Raw genomic sequence first — 25,274 nt, 5'->3', positions numbered from 1 at the left:
CAGAGACTCACTTCTGTCCTTAATGATTTAGTAGTAAAACTACAATCAGGCTTGGGACACATGGGATTATGAAAAAAGATTTAAAACATTTTTTAAAAACGCTTAATGACACAGACTCTTAAAACATTTTGAGAAAGGAATGCTGGAATCCTTTGAAGTGACTTTCAATTATGCTTTTAAATGAATTAGGATGTTATTTTTATGTAACAGCTAGACCATAAATTTAGTTTCTAATTAAATTCTGTGTGAAAACTTCATGTCACACGTCACTGCTTGCAAATTTATTTGCTGTTGGATTTGACTGAAGTTACTTAGAGAGATACTCTTTTCTCCTTCTCAGGGCACAGCAACTTCCATCTGGGAAAACAAAGGAAAGCTTCCATTGTGCTTTCTATAGGAAAAGAGCAGTTTTGTTACTATAATAACCCAACTCACAGGCTTCTTGTGCAGTTCTGGTCAAGATTTTCCTCAAATTTTTCTGTCATAGTCCCTCAAAGTCTGTCTCTGTTCTCTGGAAGAAACCACCAGTGCCACATTATTCCTCAAAGGGTTAATGAAATTCATTTTTTTACTGGACCATTTTCAGTCATATCATACTTTAAGAAAAATATGAGCAGCCTTCACTATTTTGTCACAAAAGCTAAGGAGCAGATAATGCCAAGTCCTATTGGCAGCATTAGGAGGCAATGTATTTTTAATAATTACACAGTATTACAGGTATAAGTATTTCTCTGAACATTAGGCCTGATAGCTCTTTTGTCTCTGTCCTTTCTTACCCTTTATTCCTCCATCTCGCTAAGCATCTCCTCAATTTCTTCACCTAATTTAAATTAAAATACCATATTTCTGGCTGTAAAAATAACCTTACCCTTTTCATTTTGTTCTCTCTGCTCTGATTCCAAATGACATCAGTTCAAAGCAAAAAAGTTATTGGACACTTGAACTTCTTTCCAAAGCTAATGCTTAAGAATTCCCAGCATTTAGTGATGACCAGTTACATGTATAAAGTTAATAGTTCACTGTGACAAAAAGAACATAAATTCCTTATTTTCCTTCATAATTTGGTGACAGTAGTCACCACAGAATCACCTGGGGCTGTTTTTTGAGCTGCTTAGTTAAAGAAACGTGTCTCTCTATGAGCCAAGCTGCTGTGGTTCTTTCCCCTGGGCTATCATTTTAAAGCCTTGTGACTGTCTGGCCAACAACATAAGTGCAGTGTGAGCAGGAGCATGGCAGAGGGTGAAGGACATGGAACACCACAACCGCTGCCTCTGCCTCTTGCAGCTCCCTATTCAGAAGTAAATCACCACCTTAAGAAGGTGCAGAATTACTTGACCTGACACACCTGCAGCCTGCAGCCTTTTCCAGAGGTAACTTGGTGATATATTGCCAAGAAGCTCGTGGCAGCATTGGTAGCACACGTTACTTCCCCTGTGCTGAGCAATGCAATATGAACTCTACCCTGAATTTCTGTCTGAGGCACCCTTGCTATCACAAGCCTGCAGGGTCTGGGACACCAAAAATCCAGCCACAGGTTTATGCTGCTGAACATTGCACTGTCCACTTGTTCTGCCTTGACCATTCAGAGGGGCTTTGGATAACATTTCACACTTTTTAACCTAAATCTCATGAGCCTGTGATTTGGGATTTCCCACATTAACCATATATAAAGAGTTTCAACAATCACAGTCCTTTATCCTTGAAACCAAGGAATAAAACTGTGCTGGTTTTGTTTTGACCTAAAAGCAATAGAGTACAGATGGTTGTTAATATTTAACTGTACCCTAACGTTTTTATTAATGAAGGATATTTACCCATAGTCCATGAGGGTGAGAGATGCCTGAAACAATCAGGGATTGGAAACTGTCCTGTACTTTTTTTCAAAAACAACTGATCAGGAAACAGAAGTGTTCTCAGTCCCTACCATGCCACATAGCCTAATACTGGAAGTGTGTAGTAGATACTGGTCTGGATAATCCAGCACCCAGAAGCAGATCTTTGATTTAGAGATGCTGTGGGCAAATATTATCTCAAAAAAAACCCTCAATGGAGCCTGACCACGCTTAAACTGTGATGTAGAACCTCCCAAAAGTTCTACATCTGCATAGGTGTTGTGCAGTCTAAATCTTACCACTCTTACTCATAGGTATTTTTCCTAGGCTTCACAATTTTCCTCCTTTTTTTTTTTTTTTTCTTAAATTTAGTTTTTATATGAACATTAGCCAAAATTTCAAAACTGTTGACTGATTCTAAGTATTTGATTTGCCATCTCTCCAAGGTCCTGATTTTCCTAGTATGCAAGGCCAAAATTTTGTGAGTTCAAACCACATTAAAATGTCAGAAGTCAGACAAAGTACAGGCTCTCAAAATACAAATGACAAATGGAATCAGTAGCAGACTCATAAGTGAGATGAAGAAATTTTATTACCAGAAAACATCATTATCGGGTTCCATTAAAATAAATGTTCAAATTAAGGCTTTTCTAAATACATGTCTAAAAAGCTTTCACAGCAACAAAAAAAAGGGAAGGTGAAGTTTGCTGTCTGCTTTCACTTAGGTTTAACAAAAGGTCTAGCAAGCAGAGAAATTAGGCTCTTGCAAAGTCTGTGAAAACAGCTAGCTGTACAGACCATTTGGGGGAATCTGTAATGGGACCTCCTATGTTACTAGACACTGGAGAATCCACTTATAAGAGAGATTTGTCCAGATGCCTTTATTAAGGAAAACACCTTTTGGTTGTTTTTTTTTTTTTTTTTTGTTGCAGTTTGTTTGTTTGTTTGTGATTTTTGCTTGGTTGGTTGGGTTTTTGTTTTGTTTTGTTTTTGTTTTTTAATACATCAGCCTTGAGACTCCAATTCTGAAGTCAGTTCTATTTTGCATTATGCTTTCAGAACAAGTTTTACTTTCCAGCTTTGCAATAGTTCATTGCTCCATAATTTTTCCCTTAGATAACTTCTGAGAAGTCCTTTTCCTAGCCAGCATTTTAGAGGTTGTTATTTTACTTCTCAGAGTACTGCAGTGACTTTGTTGTCACCCTGTGAAAGTCACAGAAATGCAGGTTCTGGCTGTACAAAATCCACTACATAAATGAAATGACTGCTCAAATGTCTCTCTTGCCATTTCTGAAAGGACTCAACTTCTACTATAAATAGTGCAAATACATGAATCTGCTTATTGACTACACCCTGCTGACTTTTTGCTTGAGGCCAAGTCTTTCCTGACATGATATGTACCCTACACTTAGGTACACAATTCTCACTAACCACAGGATGGTCTCCTCCATCTTTATCATAGAAAGCCCTCTCCCCTTTTCCCACAAGCTTTCACCAATCCATCTTCTTGTGTTTCCAAAGGAAGAATAAAATCCCCTCTCTTTCCCTCAGCCTCTGTGTCAGTCATATGTTGGAATTAGAAAAATGGGTTATTCAAAAGAGTTAGGCCAGTGGTGTCAAAATCATAGAAATATGTTAATGTTCTGTTTGGAAAGAATTTTCAGCTGAAAGATTTATGATCTTTTATCTACAGAAGACATTAAAAATTACTAAGAATTGTGCTAAATATACAAAATTAAAATGATGATTTGAAGTATCCTGTGGTATTTCAATATGCAGTGGCAAGAAGTGGAAAAGGTGTGTTGATGTGGAAAATTCTTAATTAACATTTGAGTAAGTGTCCTCTGTCTACCTCCTCCTCAGATCACTGTGCAAGACTTTAATATCCTCATGTATTCTCTGCACTATAAATCCTCAGTTCTACATCAGGGAGTGTCATGTATGATCAACAGTTTCTTATTATAAATTGTGATGGGTACCATTACATGATGGGTACTTACCAACAGGATACTTGCCTCTGACTTGGAATGAATATTAATAAAGCTGTTAGTCCTCTGTCAATAAAGCAAGTACCTTCTCAGTTTCAGTTACTGAGCACAGTAATTGCCATCAGTATCCCTACATGTCAAATTCATTATTTCACCTCCAGATCAGTCAACCTAAAAAGTGATTTAACATAGTTCTTAAACATCAAAATTATTTCACTCTATTTTGAGGGAACTTGCAAGCACCTTCTGTTTGTCAGGTGATGAAAACAGGTACCAAACATCACTGAAAATCTGTGTTTTTCCTCATTTTCTATGCTAGCAAGACTCCAACTAATTTCTGATCTGTGAAGACAGCAGTAGATGAAGGACAAAAGTGAAGGATATTCCTGCAGGGCTGATGGGTACCCACAATATAATTCTGTTGATGTTGGTTTATTTCTTTTTCTTTTCCTTTGTAAAATAAAGGAACACATGACTGGTGATCAGGACTGCTACCTGTTGTTGGTTTCTGTTAAAAAGCCTTTTACTACCTCTCCCAGCTTTGCAGTCCATCCTAAATTTTCTAGAAGAGAAAATTACATGTTCCAGAGGTGCAACCAAGAGTATATGGAACACCCCTGGGGCTGTTGGGGCTGACTGGCAAAGATGGGATGGAGATGTGGGTGGCTGAACTGCAGCTGTCAAAGAAGCATGAGACAACTCATACCACTCCTGTCTCTTCTCAGTTGGATACTCCACAGGAATCAGAGACAATTGGGTTAGAATCTGGGAGAGTGGTTGAAGTGCTCTGGAACAAAAGAAAAATAGCCTCAGAAATGATGGTTAGGAAAGATACTCAAAGAATCACAGGAAATCTTCCTGTTCTTTCTAGACAGTCAAATTTTGAATCTAATTTTCACATAAACTGATCAAAAACATTTAGTTTACAAGACCCCAGACTACACTGTAAAATCACACACAGAGTGAGCAGAAAAAAACCCCAAATTTCCTGCATTCATAGATCAGGGAAAGCTATTTATAACAAAGGTTAATTTAGGGATCTAATGAATGACCAATTAATGTGTGTGTTGTGCTCAGAGAAGATACACACTTTTCAAAACCTCACTGGTTGGTGAGAAGCTCAACATGAGTCAGCAATGCATCTTCACGGTCCAGAAACACAACCATATCCTGAGCTACACCCAAGGAAATGTTGCCAGCAGGTCGAGAGAGGATATTCTACCCCTCTACTCCACTCTTGTGAGAACCCACCTGGAGTTCTGCATCCAGCCTTGGCATCCCCAGCACCAGAAAGATGTAAAACTGTTAGAGTCAGTCCAGAGAGGGGCCATGAAGGTGATCAGAGGGTTGGAGCACCTCTCCTATGAGGACAGGCTGAGAGAACTAAGGTTGCTCATCTTGGAGAAGAGATGGATCTAAGAAGCCCTTGGAAGGCCTTAGAACATCTTCCAGTGCCTGAAAGGGCCTACAAAAGAGCTGGAAAGGGATTTTTGATAAGAGCATGATAAAACAAGGGCAAAAGTCTTTAAACTAGAACAGGCTAGATCTGGAATAAATATTTGGAAGAAATTCTTCACTGTGAAGGTGGTGAGGCACTGGAACAGATTGCCCAGAGAATCTGTGAATGCCCCATCCTGGGAAAGGTTCAAGTCCAGGTTGGATAGCACTTTTAGCAATCTGGTCTAGTGGAAAGTTCCACCACCCATGGCAGGAGGCTTGTACTAGGCTGCCTTTAAAAGCCCTTTCCAACCCAAACCATTCTTGGATCCTATAATACAGCATCAAAAATAATTTATATTTTGAGAAAATATTTTATTTTTAATATTTGGCCTGAAAAACACTGATGAGAGGGCCACTGAGAATGACCCATGAGCTGCCAGTGACAACTAAATTGTCAGATCAAAAAAGTCCTTGGGGTAGAAGCAGTGTTCTTGCATCCATATGTGCAGGTCTCCTTTCATCCCGGGAAATGGTTCAAAAAATGCCAAGACTGTGAGAGCAACCAAGGCTGAAGAGCAGGAACTTGGTTAGAGCTGCATCAGCCAAGTGGGCCAACCAAACCAGACACTGCTCAATGGGAATATTCTTCCCTCACCCTCATGTGCATCTCATTTTGCAGCACACAGCAGCAGCCTTTCACCATCCTTGTAACTGGTAGACTAATTGTGCCATTTTAGAACAGCTCAAAAATAAACCAGACTGTAGTCACATTGAAAAAGAATGATATAATATAGCTGTGTCTGAAACCTGACTACAATCTAATTTCTTTAAAGGTTGCCCGATACCTATATAACAGGAAACAGTTCTGCAGCAGCAGGGATTGATTCCACTTCCTTTCTTTTCTCAGGGAATAACCTTAGTAAAATTTTCAAATTGGTGGTAATTCACAAGGCCAGACAAAATAAATCTTTAATAAAAAGGTTTGCCCCAAAAAGGAACAGGCTGTTTAAAGAGCTTAGACCTCCAAATTGTCAGCCTGTGTGCTCTCTGTAATTTAATACTGGTGATCTTGGCTAACTTCATTAAGAGGATGACAGTGAAATTGAGATAAATCATGCTGTGGTGAGGGAGGGACCAACAGAGAGAAAATTACAACCAGCAGGACAAATTGGTTATATTATCATACACGTAACTTGCTTCCACTTTAGTGTCAGAATGAATTTTATTAACATGAAATATATATTTTACATTGGAGCCCATGCCATTGTGAAATTAAGCACATTGTATAGTTCACACAATGAACATCCACAAGATGCTAGATCATTGTTAGATTTAGTTCTTGATTATTTTCATCACACTCATTGAGTGGGAACTTCTAAATTTTTTGTAGTAATTAACAGTTGAAAATATGACTGTTTTGATTTTTACATCTTTACTAACTAATATCTCAAAAACACCTTTACTAACTCTGTAACTCACATAATGTCAGAGTTGTTACTTCTACAATTAGCTTGTGTTAATCTTGAAAAAAATTTCTCTATGAAAATATTCCTCTTCCCTACTACCTCCTAATACTCATGCTAGGAAAATACTTTTGAAGAATTCCCACATGGCTTGGTTCTTGGTGGCCAGAAAAAACAAGTATTAAGAGGTTTAATCCATTTCATAGAGCTGTAGTTCTGTCTTTCAACTGCTGTCTGTTTGAGGGGTTTTTTTTTCCCTGCAGGGAATATCAATAATTTTATAAAGACTTTTCCTCCAGAAAGCTGAGTCACTTTTTTTTATTAAATGCATTCAGCATAAACTGTGCATTTTAATAGCAGGGTTTTTTTCTCCTATAATTTGATAAAATTTGCACTGAATAACATCCAATTCTTCCTACCTAAAAGTAATTTAAATAATTAATATAATACAATATAATATAATATAATGTTATTGTATTATATTGTATTATATTGTATTATATTATATTATATTATATTATATTATATTATATTATATTATTATATAAATAATTTAAAATTTAAAATTTTATTTCAGGCCTTCTAATAGCAGCTTCTCAACACCACCCCTCCACTGCACTTCATTTGTTTGTGCCCATTCCTTTTCAAAGGCAGAGTGCTTAATGCTGAGGGAAAGGCTGCCCTGGCTCTGCCATTCTTTTATCTCGTTTTTGGGCTGTTGGTGGTGCACATCTACAGCACTGTTTCCACTCCATGTTTTGGAGGTGACCTGGGAGGGATAGGTGGGAGTTGTCTTTGGCTGAGCCCAGCCCCTCTGCTCTCTCTCATCTTCTACCCTCTGCACTTCCCATGGGTTATTTGTCCCCTCTGGATGGAAGTCTCACTGGCAGTGCAACTTTTGTCTGTGGATAAACACTGAACAAGACAGTGCCCTATCAGTAATTTCCCAGTGCGTCATGCAGTGCTGTGTTTCACATGGCAGCTGCCTGATACCGTGCACTTTTGGACTACAAGCACAGCTTTAGAAAATGAAGCAGTTTAGTCAGTACAGCTAAGGGGGACACACAACAAAATGAGTTCTACTCCTTGTTCAGTCCTATGTATGGACTCTGTCATGGTGAATTTACTAATTTCCTGAACAAAGTTTATATATTAGGATAAGATACTGTGATGTAAGACTGAATGAAACCCAAGAGCCTTGTCTGGACTAGGAAATCTCTTTTTAATAGTTTTATCCCATTTGCATTGAGTTAGAATACATTTCCTTTAGTAAAGGGCACAGGAAAATATCCTTTCTATAATTGATTGATTTAAAAGGGTTCTGCTCTACATCACCAAAGGAGAATAATGCAGACCTGTTGTGGCAGAGAACCTGATTTTGAAATAAGAGCACTAAACATTAACAACTGCAGTAACTGACCTGTCACATCACCTACATAAAAAAAGACTTTTAGAGTTACTTATAATCAGAATTGCAGAGTGAAGAATCACTGGCTATGTCTGACTGATTCCTTGCAGATGGGTGCTTATGTTAGAATTGGAGCAGTCACAGGGGTTACAGGAACTCTTATCTGCTATCACCAGCCATGATATGTCTCCTGGCTCTCTCTCATGGGCATCTCCCCAGGCCATGAGCTGGCCTTTTATTTCCTTGGGCAGGGACAGGAGGTGGCTGGTCCTCTCCTGGTTCAGCATGAGGAGAGAGTCTGTGTGAGCCAGTTGCCTAGGATGGCATCTGTGTCCAGATGGCCTTTTAATATCTCCTGGGATGGTGACTTCACAATCTCTTTGGGCAACCTGTGCCAGTGCCTGGTGACCTTCACAGTGAAATGTACACAATGACATTAAAAAATCACAGAATAATGATTTCTAAAAAAGATTTTAAAAAGTCTGGCAGATTGCTGGGAAGCTTTCTAAACAATTCTGAGGATGTGACCAGCTGTGTCTAGGGTGGCACTGCCACAAGAGCTCCCTAAAATTTCCATGCAGAGCTACCAGTCATGCAAAATGCATGAGACATCTCAGAGGGTTCTCTGATATGGCATGGCACGACACAGCAGAGTGCAGTGCTGCCTGCATGGCTGAGGAAGCTGCAGGGCTCTGTGATGGAAATGACAAGGGAAAGGTAGTGCTTTTGAGGTTAAAACAATGTTTAAAAGGAAAACTAAATTGAAACTAAATTGAAAACCTTTGCCTAGAAGCCCTCTGAGATACTGACCTTTTTTGGACTGCTTGGCTGCAAACATGGATGAAAAGCTTTTTTCTAGCATCCACAAAAACCAGAGCTATGTAGGCTGCTAAAAAACCCAACTCCTTGTATTGCTGGCATCTCTTTGTAGAAAGGAATTCAAGCCTTCTTTAGCAAAAGCATATTTTCCTCTGATGCTACAATTCACAGAAATATAAAATATTCCTAGGAGTTATTAAAATATTTATAAGAGTTGGGAATATTTACAAGTTTAGAGAATGACTACAGCAATTTAACTATGGCAAATTCAGCATCAGTGACTAATAAGGAAAGAATTTTGGTGGGAAAATATTGTGTCATCATTTGAGTTTTCAATAATTTTCCAACTGTTTCACAATATCACAAGTGCTGTTTCACTGAAATGTTCAGAAATCCTGAGGCATATTTTCACTGAGTGGTTACTTTTGCATTTGCAGCTAAAGGATTTTAACAAGTTTTCTATGTTCCTGGGATTTCTATCTGTGCATCAAGTAAAAAATGTATAGCCACAATTTGTATTTTATATATTAAAAGGATTGAGAGTAGTCTTCAGTGAATAAATAAATAATACTACTATTTCTTTTATAATATGAGAAATTACTCTGGATGTTAAGACCAATCAGAGCCTGTAATAGCTGCAGCTCATAATGTAAAGCATTTTTGAAGAGTAAGCTTTAACTAAGACTAAATAACAAATTCTTTGGTTGCAGATACATCTTTTGGCTAAAACTCATAATTACAAGGGAGAAGAAAAAAGAAAGAATAGTAATTCGTTTGTGTATCTTGGTACTAAAGAACAAATCTTATTTCAGCTACTGTTTGTGATTTGTGTGTGTGTCTTGCAAAGATTTAAGCATTATTGAAACCTGAAAGGAGGAAATACCATGTTTATATACAGAATATTGTATTCAGTGAATTATTTCCCATATTTTAGAAAAAAATTATTTTCTCCTTTTTAATGTGTGGATTTACTCTACTTTTCTCTCCTTTAAAATGTGTGAATTTTGATTTTTCCCTTACTTTGTTAAGGTAACTCTGGAGACAATGTTTGCCTTTTGTAAATATTTGCTTAGATAGCAAATATTGCTGTCTAGGTATCAAATAAAGACTGCTCCTGTAATTCATGTAAAGAATTCAAAACCTTTGAGAAACCCCCCCCCAAAAGCCCAGGTGTACTGAGATGAAGTACAATCTGTTACAAATAAGCCCTAGACTAATTGAGTTATATGTAGAGTGCATAGCTCAGGCATGTTCAGGAGAACTGCTTTTCCCTTAAAGCATCCCTCCAAACCAAGCCTTCCCCACTATTTTTCCCTGGACACTCCATCTTTGAGCAGGAAGGGGTGTCAGGTTCTGGGACCCTTCTGTCAGGTTTCGTTGCATGGGCCAACAGATACAAAAGATTTCAGGAGGCACAAGTCCTGACAGCTAATGCGAGCGTGTAAACCTCGCTTTCTCAGGAAGTCAGGCAAAGAAAACTTCACCACTGACCCCAGATGATCATACAGAGGGGTAACTTGGGTTCAGCTGAGCTCATTGTGCACTGTTGCATAAGATTTGTTGCCAAGATATGGACTGCAATTTGTACAATGTGAAAGCAGCAGTTGCAGCTTTGAAGCCAATGTTGGAAGTGTAATTGGGTGAAATCCAGGCTTCTTTCAAGATGGTGAGAATCCTGCCAGGATTTTTAAGAGCTCGGGTTCATTAACTGTAACTGGCTTCTGAAATAAGGGCAAACGTGACCAATATTTGCTCAGCTCCTAGGAAAAATACTCTATGTCTCATTCTAAGTATTGATTTATTTACATGACTCTTCTGAAGTAATAACAATAATTTTAGAAACAGGTAGACTGCAGACTTCAAAATGGGAATGAGCTAGAGCCAGTGCCCCTCCAGGTGCTGTTCTTACAGGAACATCATGTACCTTTAATGCAATTAAAACATGCGCATGTACGATTTCTAAACCCCAGCTGGAGCCTCTGGCTTTTCTTCTTGATTTGCCCTGAGTGATGCATAATGGCTAACTTGGCAGGCTGCCTTTTTTTGCAGAGAGACAGGTAGAGCTAGTATGCAAAAAGAGATGACTTATAAAATCCCTTACCCTATTTGCTAGAGAAAAAATATCCCCTATCATTGATTTATCTCTAGGAGGCTCAGTTGAGAATATATGTTAAACCAAGAAGCTGCTCATATAAGATTTTAGGACCGCTATGGATGATAGAGAGTAAGATCTTAAGAAGTTCATTTATAGTACCAGGAAAGTTGCCTGTCAAAAGTAGAGCCTACTGAATATTTATCAGCTACTCCTGCTCTGACATGTTCCAGAAAACAGCCTTAGAAATCTTTGTGTTTTGAAGTTACTAATGGCTTCTGAATCTATCCACGTACCAAATGTGAACACAAAAGTGCAGCTGCTCTCTCACCCCTTGATTTCTTTCAGCTCCAGACAGAACAAGTTTTCTTTGTTTCCAGATAAGTTAATGGCTTCCCCTCAGCAGCAAAAGACAGACTTTTTAAAAATAACGACAAAGACTGGCACCAACCTGTCTCTCCCACAAATAAATGCAGAAAACTAATCAGCAAACTACCAACAATGAGGAGCAGTGTGCAAGACTTTTGGGATGGAGTTGACTATGAAAACAATTCTGACAGTCTGACCCATATATATAGTTGTGGGTTTCATGTCACACAATATCACAGGCTTTCTGCTTTCATGCATTAACCCTAACCACAAAAAAATAATGGGGGTGTGATTTGACTTAGTGTTCACAGGAAATTTACTGTATTTGGGCAAGTTTCTATTAGTAGGTAATTTGTTTTCCCAAAAGAGACTGCTGTTTCATTTACCCCAAAACATACCATGATTTGTGTAATAAAGGAATAAAGATTTGTAGGATACATCTGTAGGAAAATTGTTTCCTCAGAGCACCCCTGTAGATCTAGTGTCCCCTCAGAGCCTGGACTGATGTTTTCAAGGGTTCAGTACCCATTTATGGCATTTTTTTCCTGTTCCTTTCAGTGTTGGTGGTCTGGTGCTGTCATTCCATATTTTGATAAAGAAGGTAATGTAAGAGAGGGGGCCAGGATCCCCCAACCCTGTTGCTTCATTACTGCATGACAGAAAGACTGGGTAGGCAATAGAGCTTTTAGCTTTGCTCTTGTGCAGCTAGGCCAAAACTGTGGCTTCATCATGCCCTTTTATAATCCCGTTGTTCTCCATGTGACTGCACTGTTGGAGTCTCCATCCAAGGTAGAGGCAAAATGACAGCAGGAGAGACATAGTATAGTCTAATACCCGAAGCGACAGTCACAAAACAAAGAGGAGCTGTCTGTCTCCTGTAGGTGTCTGCAAATGTACACTGAAGCCTTAGGTTGATGTGTTGCTCCTCTAGAGAGGCAGACTGAGAGAAAAATGGGTTTGTTTTGGCTTTCTGCAGAGCATTTGGCATCTCCCTGCATGATGACATATTTATCGTCACCAACAACATGAAAATTCCTATGTGAAAGTATGTTTTGCCTCTGTAGATATGGGTGCGTGACTGAAATGATCCCAAAATAATAAGGAACGTGGCAATTACCAGCAGAACTCATTTATTATCTGTTGTCAAGCCTTAGCATTGGAGGAAACAGTCATCTGGGTACCCTAATGAAATGTGACAGACGTTTAGAGAGCAAGGGCTGATATTTCCTGACAGCACCACCATCTGCACTCCAGGAGCTGAAGGATCCAGACATCATAATCTGTTATGGGCTGTTTATCATGGTACCTCCACGTCACAGAGCACGCAGATCCTGGAGTTACATGTCGTCAGCTTTGTATGCAGCCCCCTCACCTCAGCTAGGATCCTAATCCTCAGTCTCTCACTGATCTCACTCATTGTATGTTCAGCTTTCCAAATAATCATGCCAATAGCCTCAGATGTAGATATTTGAAAGGGATGTGGGAAAAAAGGGAGAAGAAAGAAAAAGTCTTCCAGCCTGCCAGCAGGCAAAATAGACGTTACTTTAATTCTTACCAGGGCAGATGGAGTTGTATAATCTCATTTCCAAGAGTAAGGGATTTTTTCAAGGAAGTAATGTTTTAATATATATGATATTACAGCCATTTTCACAGCCTCGAAATTCTAATGTGGCAGTGTTTTCTATGAACCTAAATCTACACACAACACAGGTACAGGGAAAACTGTTAAAGAAGGAAAGACGCAATAAAAACAGAGGGTTTTGCCTTAATCAAGAGAACACATATTGCCTCAGATATACTAGAACACAGAGATTAAAACAAACATTAAAAGAATTACCCAATCCTTTATTTTTCCAGCATTTCTTTCTGAACAAGACAAAAAAGGTGACCTTGAGAGACAAAAGTTTGGCCTAATTAAAGGAAAAAAAAAAAAAAACCCAAACAAAAACAAAGCACGGAAAAAGCCCCAAAATAACCAAAAAAGGGGGGATAACTTCACCCTGCATAATTCAGTATTTCCCTGCATTATAAGGAAGAGGGGGAAAGTCTAAAGGCACAAATCAAGTTACCAAAGCAGTGGTCAAGTTAGCACTTTGGCCTTGAAGGAAATGCTCTTTTCTAAGGTAACTTACCCTGAAGAGTGGCCTTGGATTTCCAACTTGTTTGCTACTGTACTGTGTTTGCTTTCCTGCCTGGTAGTGAGGCAGTGAACATGAGGCACCCAAGGTCCTAATTTTTTCTCTTTCAAATTAAACAAAACTGAACAGAAAACCAACACAGTCCCCCACATGGAGGGTCTTGTTTTTCTTCTCTGTCTCGTGGAGGAGTACTCCTATCCTGATCATGTGAGGGGCCAGTGTCTTCTGCAAAGTGTTATTCCTCAGAGCCTGGCTTGAGACGTTGTTTTCTCATACACTCAGCTCCTCTGAGCACAGTGATGAGTGAGCTGTCACCTGACTGAGGCACCAATCTTTGAAGCTGCCTTTAGCAACGAAGAGTTTATATTCCTCCTGTATGGAAACAGCTCTTCACTTGGTCACATCCCAACTGTCTCAATTGCTGAAAAAAAAATCGGAGCATTTAAGTCTTGTGTTCCTTCAGCTAGTTACCAGAAGAAGGTATGACCTGGGGCTGATTTCACAGAATCCTTTATGTTGGAAAAGAGACCTCTGAGATTATCAAACTCAGCCTTTGACTGATCATCTTGTCAACTAGTTTATGTTAATAAATGCCATGTTCAGTTGTTTCTTGACTATGAAAAGCTATAAAATTGAGAATGATGTGGAAACATACTGGGTTCTTGCACCACTGCTATCTCAGATATCCCTGTTTTGTGGGTCTCCTGATTTGACTGATTTCTGGAAGTGAATACATAAAATAAAGAAACATGAGATCAAGAGAAGAGCCACAAAAGCAGCTCTGCACTGAGAGGGTCATTGGCATAAACAGTACAGCTCTGACACTCCCTGAAGGTTTCAGTGATCAAAATACAGTAGAGCAACAAGACTCCCCGTTCCTGCCTACAGATTTACCAAGCATAATGCTCAGTAAAACAAAGTGGTTGTAGGAAAGTATTTATGATTCTGGGAAATGTGATGGGAAGAATTATAAGTTTTACTTTAAGCTTTACTTTATGAACACAAATAAACTTTTTCAACTGGTGGAGTACCAAGAAAACTATTAGATCCTCAGGAAACATAGATATTAGACTTGAAAGTCTGCTCTTGTAGTATAGGGGATAAAAACCCAAATCATGTATGTCATCAGCTGAAGTCAGCTGAGTCTAATAAACTGTGACAAGTCACGGCCAACTCTGTTCCTGGAGCAGTTTTTTGCCTTGGAAGGAAATGTTGAAGATCACTGCTTTATGAGTAAACTATCAGCCAAAGATAGCAAGGAAGCATTGGCTAACAGAGTTGTCCTTCTTGGAAATAAACACATACAAGGAGCTGTGGGAAAGGGTCCATATCCCACCAATGAGGCAAAGAAGATTTATTATATTCACTCTCCCATTTCTGGAAGCAGATGGCTTCTACAGTTCATCTTGTCACTGAGGATTTTTAGAATGAGCTGCTTCATGGGAAAGAAATGAGGGGGAACAGCATTAGTAGAAGTTATGTTTACTAAGCAAATACAGGGAAAGGGCATCTACTATAGCAACTGAAGACAGGAGCTAAACATTCTGGGATGCACGTGCACATAGAAGAGCAGCTAATTCACTCCACAGGGCAAGAGCAAACAGGTCACCTGTCCAAAAGACACAATCCAAAATCTTCCAGACACAAGGAGATAGCAAATATTTAAGTCTTCAGAACAATACAGTAGTGCTCATTTTCCAGCTTGTATCACAAAGCAAGCAGTTACAGTCTTCACTAGCTGGTGTTTCTAAATGGGATTCAACTCTCAAAGCACACATGGAATATTTCCTTAAAGCTATCAGGAGTGTCTTACTCTAACATTTTCAAATCAGCTTAGAATAGCTGACTTCAGTTTCCAGCTCATGTAAGAGTTACTTTTCTCTCTTTCTGTGCAAGTTCTATGTTGAGCTACTGTCACAGTGTGTGTGAATGATTCATGATGATTTGCCCCATGTGGCCTTCTGCTAGAGGCAACTGAAGGAAAAAAACCCAAGCCACAAAAATGCCAGCACAACAACAACCCCCTCACAAGCTTCCTTTTCTTTAGCACATAATTTATTGTTACTCATCTTTAGAGAAAGAAAAGACAAAAACCACACCAAAATGGAACATGTAACACCACAGGGGTTCTAATCAAACCCAAACCATAACGTGAACTATTGTTTTAGTGTTGAAACTAGCAAGCTTGCATAACAAAATCCAAGCAGCAAGTCACTGGAGGAAAAGTGATGAGAAAAGAAAAGCCGCTTATATTAATTAAACAAAGAAAATCTGCCTGGCAGACAAGAACAGCTTGGAAGCAAATGAATTTAAAATATGTATCTATTTCTTAGTGTTCTCTGAGCACAGAGAGTATATGTGCTCACCCATTCAGTCTTAGGGATTAAAGAAATCACTGGGCATGTTGACTAAATCCGGGGAAGATGATCTTCAAAAAATAAAGTTCCTGCATGTCCACCTAGTGTTGTGAATGAAGTTCTGGAAATAAAGAATAGAGATCTTTCTTGTACTTCTTTCGAATGTCGGGATACATCCCAAGTAGGGAAAAAAGATTCTGCCAGACTTTACCACGAGGTGCTTAAACCTAATAAAGAGAAAGCCCAGAAACCAGGCTCCTCAGTACTGCTGCTCACTCCTTACTGAAGCAGTGAAGAAGACATTCGCCAGTAGCTCAGGTTCTCCCTCCCAACTCCCACAAATGCTTTTGACAACTTGATCCCTGTGTTGCAGGAATTCATTGCAAAAAATTTGGTTATGTCAAAAGTTTTCATTAGGTTTCATTTGGTTATGTCAGGTTTTCATTAAATTTCTTCTCTGACCTGAGTGGGTAACCAAGGGAATGGGTGAATCCTATATACTCTCAAGAATTCATTTTACTTCCTCTTATATTTTCCACTAATTAAAATTAAACTTTTTTCTAGAAAAGCCTTCAGTAATGACACATTAACTGTGTATTTGATATAGGCACACATTTAAAGAAGAACTGCAGCATATTTCATGGTACTCATATTGAGAATAGTTACATAGCAATTTTATACACTTACCATTGTAGACATCCTATAATCTGAAACACTTAAAAATGTCACTAGAAAAAAATAATCATACATGACTTGAGTAGAGACAGTAAGACATCTAAGTGATTCTTTGCTATTGAATAAATATCCAAGAATTTCCAACTCGAAATATTATCACAGAAAGCTTTTATTTTTTTGAAATGATAAAATTAATATGGCTGTTTCCAAGTCACAGTTGTTGGTTTTATTTATTTTAGAGCAGGGATTTCCAGTGTAATCACACAGGACCAAAAACTTGATATACAGGAGCATTTAGTAATCTCTTACAATGTCCTGCTGTGGCCACCTGAATCTCCATTTAAGCATTGTTACTTTATTAACCTTACAAAGAAGAGTGCAATACAGTAATAAAATTGTTATAATCAACCTGAATGACAACATAGCAAGCATAGTGCAGGATAGCCACACACACATGATTCTTCTGTTCTTCTGGAGTTGTGATAAATATAATTTCACATATTTTTACATTTTACTTACCACTATAAGTGCTAGTAAGTGGTGAGTTTGTTTTAAATACTTATAGATACCTTTTGATTGCCTTGTATTTCTAAGATATGGCTGTTTTTATGCTAAATAATGCATTAATTACTACAAACATCACGAGCCCATTTTACTTCATGAAATGGTCTAGTAAGCACATTATAAGTCAAGGCTTCCAACCATTTTTGATTTTCAAGGTATTAGACTTCTGATGGCATTGGTATTCTGCCAATGATAGACATGACTATGAAACAGTTCAGTAATAAATAGTGTGCCTAACAGGACTAGGACAGTAGCAAAGGGACAGTAAAGGGATAGTGTAGAAGTGCATAGTGGGAGGAGGAGAGGAATAGGCTCATATGAAACAGCAGCAAAAGCCCAGATTCACTGGTTTTTTAAATTCTTCTTTTGCCAAAATGATTAATTGAAAAAAAAAAGGCATAGAAAGAAACAGTTTCAAAACTACATGAAGGTTATTAACATAATTATCAGTAACAAAAACCAAACCAACAAAAAAAACCAACAGCAAAAAACCCCATCCAACCAAAACAAAAGACCCCAAACCCAAACATATTTCAAATGTCTGGAGATGAAAAGCATTGAAAAAGCAAAATAATTTTGAAGACGTGGAAATGTTCTACATTTCTGCTTCCTGGAATATTGTGAGACCACGGCAAACAGCATTTTGCACCACAGAGTCTCTCCAACAGGTTTGCTCTCTTTCATCCACCAGACTTGTCTGCTCATCAGCCTCAGAACTGAGCCTCTATTCATAAATAGTTTTCTTAGGCTCTCAGAGAACAAAAATGCAAAAAGTGCCTAGAAAAGAGTTACCTCCCAAACAAAGGGGAACTGGTGAAAAAGCTAATGGTAAAAAAAAATTACTATACCAAAAACACATGCATGCCTCAAGACTCAACTACTTCCACCTTTTAAGGTTTGCTTGACTGTAAAAATTCACCCAGTGTCTACAGAAGTGAAGTGTCTGTATACTTGCAATTCAGGTCAGTTTTCATTACTAGGTGATTTGGAACACTTTAAATCATGTTGAATTATTCTTTGCATTTTTAAGTGAAAGAAGATTGAGCTAAATTACTATCTTGTATGAGTCAGTGCTGTTAAATTAAAAAAAAAAAAAATAAAAAGAAACCAATCAGATTACAAAGACTTAATACTACAGTATGTGGTTATTCATGACTAAGCCTCTGTCCAGGAGAAGGAATCCCAAAATTGCTTAACACAAACAACAGGACACAGTAAGTAATAGCCAATTATTTAACCCACAGTCTCTTTGAGCATCATCTAGCTGAATAGAAAAGCCATTAAGAAAGTTTTGCAGGGCATCTTCTTCTTTGTATTTCCAGGTGTATTACTACAGAAATTCATTTGAAGCAGAGCTACAAGCCATTTCTAGAATTAAATATACTATTATTCATTTCAGATGTATAATAGTGCAGTCATCATTATACAAAGGGAGCATAAAAGTGAAGGGTACATTTATTTAATTTGTATTTTCAGAAACATCATGGATTTCTTCAGCTCTATAGAGCAGTGGAGAGAATAAGCTCTCTATTACCAGTTTCACGCAGTGCTATTTAAGTTGAATCTATGTTGAAACTGCAAATATCTAAAGTCACTTTACACCCAGGAGGTGAGAAATACCTACCATGACAGAATTCAAATACTGTATATCTTCATCTTTAAAAATATTAATATATTCAACCCTCTTTTTAAAGACAATTCAGTCTTGACTTTCTGTAAATCAAGACCCAGCAAAGTTGCAAAACTGGAGCAAATGCTGGCCAACTCCTTATCATCACATCAGTTCCTTTTCTTTCAATATAAAGAAAATTAAAAGGAATAGTTGAGGCACAAGTGATTTTTATGCAGAAGTAGAGAAGTATTTCAATAAGTAGACTAAAACTTCAGTGTTTAACTTCTTTTTAAAAAAAGACATAGATCACAGGTATATTATCAAAGTCATAGATCACAGTCACTGCAGTCTTACTGGATTGCTTTTTTTTCCCCCCAAGATGAAAAAATAAACTGGTTCACAGAACTTACCAAATCCACTTTACACTGCCATTTCACATAGCTCATATCTAATAAAAGCCAAGTACAAACCCGTGCTTCAAGGGAGCCTGAAAGCATTCTGCTACACCCAACAATGAACTATTTCTTCAGCGAAGACAGCTTCAGTGAACCCAGCAACGCAGAGAAGAGTCTGTCCTTCGGAACTGACGTAAATGTTGCATGCAGAACTTAGCATGAAAGTGCACTGGCAACAAGCTTTTGGGAATAAGCTCATATCATAGGAGCTTGTGCTTGAAACTACTTTTACATCTATGGTTACTGTTTCTGTTAAGAGGCACTGCATAAATACGGAGTCATTCATCTAATGCACTTCATATTTCTCGGATGAGGACTATTGCAGTTTTACCCTATGTCTAGGTGTGATAATACTTTGGTTTGCTTTACAGCAGTAGCATTGCACTAGCAATACAGCTGATACTAAAGAGAAGGCTGAAAACACTTGCAGAGTTGAAAACCCCAGTCTGCTCCTTTACTTCTTTTCATGCTTCTTGGTTAGTTTTCCTCTTTCTAGTTGGAGACTTGTACTGGTGTTTGTTCGCTTCTCCTTTTGCTGGCTCTCCTGGGAAACTTGTTGCACTGCTCGGAGGATGGCAGTCTGCACAATCTGCTTGCTGGCAATCTGCAGCTTAACTTCATCTTGCTCTGTCCCTGGCTTCTCACCTGCCAGAGCCAAACAAAAGAGAAAGGGAACTTGGGGCTAGTCCATGAAGACGTGAAGGATGGAAAAAGAGGAGGTGGGGGGAACAAAATCACAGAGTGACTAGGGACAGTTTATTAAATAGGAAACCTGCCAATGCTGAAGAAGAAGAATTAGGGTGGAAAGTGCCTCTGCATGCTCAGCACCACAGGACTGAAGGAAAGGGGAGACTTTGAGTCATATAGCTCAATTATCCACTCCCTACCTCTGGGGACAGCTGTGACTTCACAACTGAAACAAGCACAGACGTATTTTGCAGTAAGATAGGAAAGGAAGGTTTTTTTCATCCAGCTGTGAATCACGTCCATTTTTGACTTGAGCTGTGCCTCTGGATAGGGAATTGAACTTTATTTTGCAAACCCGACATGTACTCCCTCACCACCATATAGGAAAAAAACACTGCTTCGTTAACATTTCTTTTTACTTTGACTTCAGATTGAAAGCCCTCATCCATCAAATTCCAGTTGATTTCAAGGTACAGCGTTTTGTTTAGTGCAGTTTATTAAACCTTATACAGATTTCCAGAAATATCTGCAAAACATTAAGAAACATTCAGATTGCTGTAGGTAAAACAAAGAATATCTTCTATTGCAACCTGACAAATACGTATTTTCATGTGAAACTTCCTCGTTTGGCTAAAGTCTTAAAATCTAGAGAAAAACGAAGTAGTGTAGTGTGACTACTGACATCTGGTAATGAAGAAGAGCAGTTTATGTTAAGAGGTTTCTCTTTAAAAGCATTTTGACTCCTGACATAAATAGCAGTTTGGACAATAAGCTCCATAATGGTCAAACTGATACTGATTAAAAAAAATAAAATTCTGACATAGAATATAGAAATTTATATATATTTCCTATAGAAATATATATATTTCCTATACTGGCATATAGGAAATCAGTTGCTAAATGAAATGCTTAGACTAGGTACTATTTACATCACTATATTTGATTTTAAAGTTTTTAAAGATACTCAGCTCAGTTCTTTCTTAATTGACTCTTATACTCAAGTATTTAATTAAATAGGATTTGTAGTTTACTGTCTGTTTTAATGACATATATTAAGAATTGCATCCTGAGAGAAATCAAACAGAGTGAATTAAAGGTCAGGTGCTTTTATGAGAGGTATATATCTGAAATTGTGATAAATTCCCAATGTTCTTTATGATAGAAAGAAAAGAAGAATCACTTGTTTGATTAGGGAATATACTTTGTGCTTGAGGGAAGAGACTAGGTCTTGCACCTGGGTTGAAGTAATTCCTGATGTCAAGGCAGACTAGGTGGTAAATTTATTACCAGCAGATTTGTGGAGAAGTATTTGGGGATACTGGTAGACAGACAAGAAGTTAGAAATGAGATGGCTTGTAGCTCAGAAATGTATGCCAGTCTTTACAAAAAGAGAGTGGCCAGGAGGCAAGGGAGGTGATTCTATCCCTGTGCACAGCTCCTGTGAGACTCTGGTGTACAGGTCTGGGATCTTCACCACTGTAAAGACAAGTAAGAGGTTAAAACCTGTGAAAACATAGAAAACATGTTTTAACTGGAAAAGCTGACTGAAAAAAATCACTTGAATTCTTGGCACAGTCAGCTTCCCTGATTCAGTTTTTTCCACTCCTCAGCACTTGGAACAGTGTGGTTTTGGATGAAGTAAAATGTTACTTAACAGATACAGTAGAGATAATTCCTTACTACTCAAATATAAACTCACATTTTATCACTCAACCAATTAGTCTTCTTGCTTGGCTGAAAAAAGATCAGTCAACACATCTGATGCTCAGAAGATAAAGTATTAACAAAAGTAGGGATAAACATGAAATTCTAAATACAAATGAGTATGTTGGAATACACAATGAGGTAATATGAAATGTGAAAAATTTGCCAATCCTCAAAGCAACAAACCCCCAGAATTTATCACTGAAAACATACTGTCATTAAGTACATTGCTGTTGAAAATTACTCAGTTTGCTCTCCTTAGGGATGCTTTGTTATCTATTTGGTCCTTGCCAATTAATCTACAAAATCTGATGTTTAAATTTTTTTACTTTGGAAAGGTCATCCATAGCAACATACAGTTGGAAAAAAAAAAAAAAAAAAAAAAAAAAAGTTTTCTAGTGCATTTTTATCCCGGGCTTTTCAGGTTTTTTTAGCAGCAAAACTTGTCTGAAAACCCCACACAGATAAGTGAGATGTAGATTACATCTGCTCAGCTCTAACTCATTCTTTTATTTCCAGAGATAACCGAGAACAGGGAACCCAAAACTTCTGGACTACCTCTGTCCAGCCTCTGAGGGTTTAGGTATGCACAGAAAGGAAATTATGTAGCTTGAATAAACTTAATTTATATCTGTGTAAAATGGTTAGGATGATAGTAACCTAGATAATAAGAGATAATTTGCTTCAGACACAGAGAGAATCAAAGCTGTTGGCAGCTTGCAGCTGCCATTGGCAGCTTGTGTGGACCATCTAAATTAGAAAGCAAGTTAAAATGATAGTTATTTTAGAGGGTGATATCTGACACTGTGTTTGACCCAGGCCTGAGCCTGTGTTGGGACCATTATTTGTAGGAGCTGGACTTCCAAAGATTTCATGCAATCAAACACAGACATCCAGCTCCCCTGGGTATACAGTATCTATTGCAGCTGGCCCAACAGGACACGATCCTGGGCAATGATCATGTTCTCTCAGCATGATCATGCTTGAGTAGGAGTTGGACAAGATGACCTCCAGAGGTCCCTTCCAACCACAAATCTACTGCATTCCTGTGATTCTAGATGATTAGGCTGTGATGAATCACAATGTTTCCACTTCCTGAATGAGTAAACAGCAACCTCCCAAAAAGCATCCCCACTAAATCCTCTTCCAATTATTCATTTCAAGGAAAACAGTTAGCTAGTTGTTTTCTGAGAAGCTCATTTATTTATTGATACACTGGACCTACTTGGAGCAAGAAGAAAGGGATTGACTGAGGAAAGCAGAGATGACTCATACACGAATCCCAAAGGGGCTGAGCTGGAACGTATCTATTTCCACCTTGCTGAAACACAGACTGCTGTGAACATCCAGGCAGAAATCTGAGTGCCTATAGAATTAATTAGGCACCTTAAGAACTGCACATTTTCAATCAAGTGAAAAAAAGACATAGCTCTTCTGGCTAGGTATTTAGCTAATCAAAACGAGAGTTACCAGGATGATAAAATAAAATTAATTTTTTATCTACCATTTTTTAAGATTTGAAGTATAACTAGTTAAGTTAAAATTCCATGACAAATAGGTCATTTGAAGTAATTTCTGGGAAAAACTTGAACAACCACAGAAACACATGCTGCCTATTAGTTATCATTTTCTAAAGACCACATTTTTCTCTTGATGTCAGAAAATCTTTACTTCTTCTCTTCTCATACCCAGCACCCCAATTCTGTAAACAGAGAACTGAAATATCTGGGTTAACTGATGTTAAATATGAAGCAGCAATTTTATCATCAACACACGAATTCTCTTTAGCATGTTTTTATTACCATGTACTATTCTCTGTAAATTTTCTGCCAACTAACTCAGCAGATCAAATGTAACTTTTAAACTCTGGTCTGGTTCTACAATCCAAAGTACAGTTTGAGAGATCCATAAAACATCAAAATCTTGGACTGGCTGCAGGAATCAGTCACATATTCCACTTCCACCTAAAACCAGTGGCATGTTTCAGTGCCTTGAAATTAGCTTGCTCGAGGATGTGCCCTATGAAGGAAAATATGGTAGAAGTTTGGAAAAAGAATAAAAATATTTGAAGTAAATACCAAGAATCCATTTCAGTTAATAGAACTAATAATAAAGTCCAAGAATTCCTTGTGTGTAAGACTTTACATCCTCCAAGATGTTTCTAGACTATAGAATATTCTAGAAAGGTGTACTTGGAAAAAAATATCTACAGAGAAAAAGCATTTAGCAGATCAAATGTTTAAGAACTTCACTCTGGTTGCACATGAGCCTTTTCTCATTTATACACTTCACTTTCTTCAAAGTATCCTGAGTCACTTCCTTTCCAGCCTGCAATCAAAGTAGGCTCCTGCACTTTCTGTTTATATCCCCTGGGGCTATTTCCTTTCAGCTTGCTAGAAGTAAATTTATTACGCCTTATAAAAACTCCTAATAAGTAACCCTCAATAATAGGTAATTTGTTTGAATCAACAGCTAAGTTCTCTACTGTATATTTTCATAGGATTATTTGGAATACTATCATGAAGGTAAACTATGACAGGCATTACCTTGCAAAGATGTAAGTCTATCCCAGATCCACTAATACTGTCAAGAAACAATGGGGGAGTTAAAGACCTTTTAATTCACCTTTCCTTAAAGCTTGTAGGTTGTAGAAACCACTTTGAACTTAACCGCATCTAAAACTAAGAATAAAAATCACATTCCCCTGAACAAACTTCTGATCAATTTAAAATTGAGAATTACCCATAATTCCTGTTAACTACAATTTAAATTTATGCAAAAGTTCTGAAGCTGCAAGAGCCAAGCAGTAAATATATTTTTCTTCAAATTTACATAAGATTATGCAGGTATAGTCTTTAACTAAAAATTTACCATTAGTTTGAGCAATATATTGCTTTGGATTGCAATAATTACCGATTGCTCCTTCCTTCAGCACTACAGAATTTGAATTAGTTTTTAAATAAAAGTTATTATTATTTTTATTATTATTATTATTAATGTAATAAAAAATACTGATCTCTGTAAAATCTATTTCAATTCTATTGAAAATTATAGCTAAAATGTCTATAACCCAGCTGGCAGTACTGATGAAAATTTTAAATGGAATGAAAATATAACTACACAAGACTGTGATTATTAGACTTCATCAGAAGGTCCAGTGTGGATGCATGGGAACGGTGTCTACAGAAAAAAGCTGCATGCTATTACCTAAATTGTGTTTAAACTATAGATATTGAAAAACCTTACAGAACCTGGCAGATTTGTAATGACATCATGTATGTGTGTATATTGTAACAATTAACAGTAACATTCTTTGCATCAGTATTGGTATTCTTCTACAAGAAACCAAGTACAGTTCTTCAGCTTCCCTTTGGCATTAGGCAGTGATGTATCTCTCATGTTGGCCACAGCATGGAAGTTCCAGGTGAGCCTCCTCCAGTGAATATTTTGTAACCTGTGAGTTGAAGCGGTTAAAAAATCTCCCTCTTTGATTTGCTTTAGAGGTTGGTGCTGGGATTTCAGCACAAGAAGGCTAATTTGAAGAAGAGATCCATAGTCAGGAAATGTTGATGAGTCATGTTAATTACATTGAGAATGAATGAATAAACTTGGCAATCAGTCAAGGCTGAAGACTTTCCAACGCATGTGCACAAACCAACTTTGCATGAGAG

General features: G+C 37.8%; 1 protein-coding gene across 1 annotated transcript; it reads right to left on the bottom strand.

Moving 5' to 3' along the window:
- Positions 1-16,759: 16,759 nt before the first annotated feature.
- Positions 16,760-20,261, bottom strand: AKAIN1 (A-kinase anchor inhibitor 1). The gene is made up of 2 exons (XM_066314306.1): positions 20,255-20,261; positions 16,760-19,857 (listed from the first exon to the last, which is right to left on the bottom strand). Exons 1-2 carry the CDS (start codon positions 20,259-20,261, stop codon positions 19,667-19,669), a joined length of 198 nt encoding a protein of 65 aa, XP_066170403.1. The 3' UTR covers positions 16,760-19,666.
- Between the last annotated feature and the right edge of the window lie 5,013 nt (positions 20,262-25,274).

Source organism: Sylvia atricapilla, chromosome 1 (genome assembly GCF_009819655.1).
Source record: "Sylvia atricapilla isolate bSylAtr1 chromosome 1, bSylAtr1.pri, whole genome shotgun sequence".
NCBI lineage: Eukaryota > Metazoa > Chordata > Aves > Passeriformes > Sylviidae > Sylvia > Sylvia atricapilla.
Note: the sequence above shows the minus strand (reverse complement) of the source record. Positions and strands in the feature narration are given on the sequence as shown.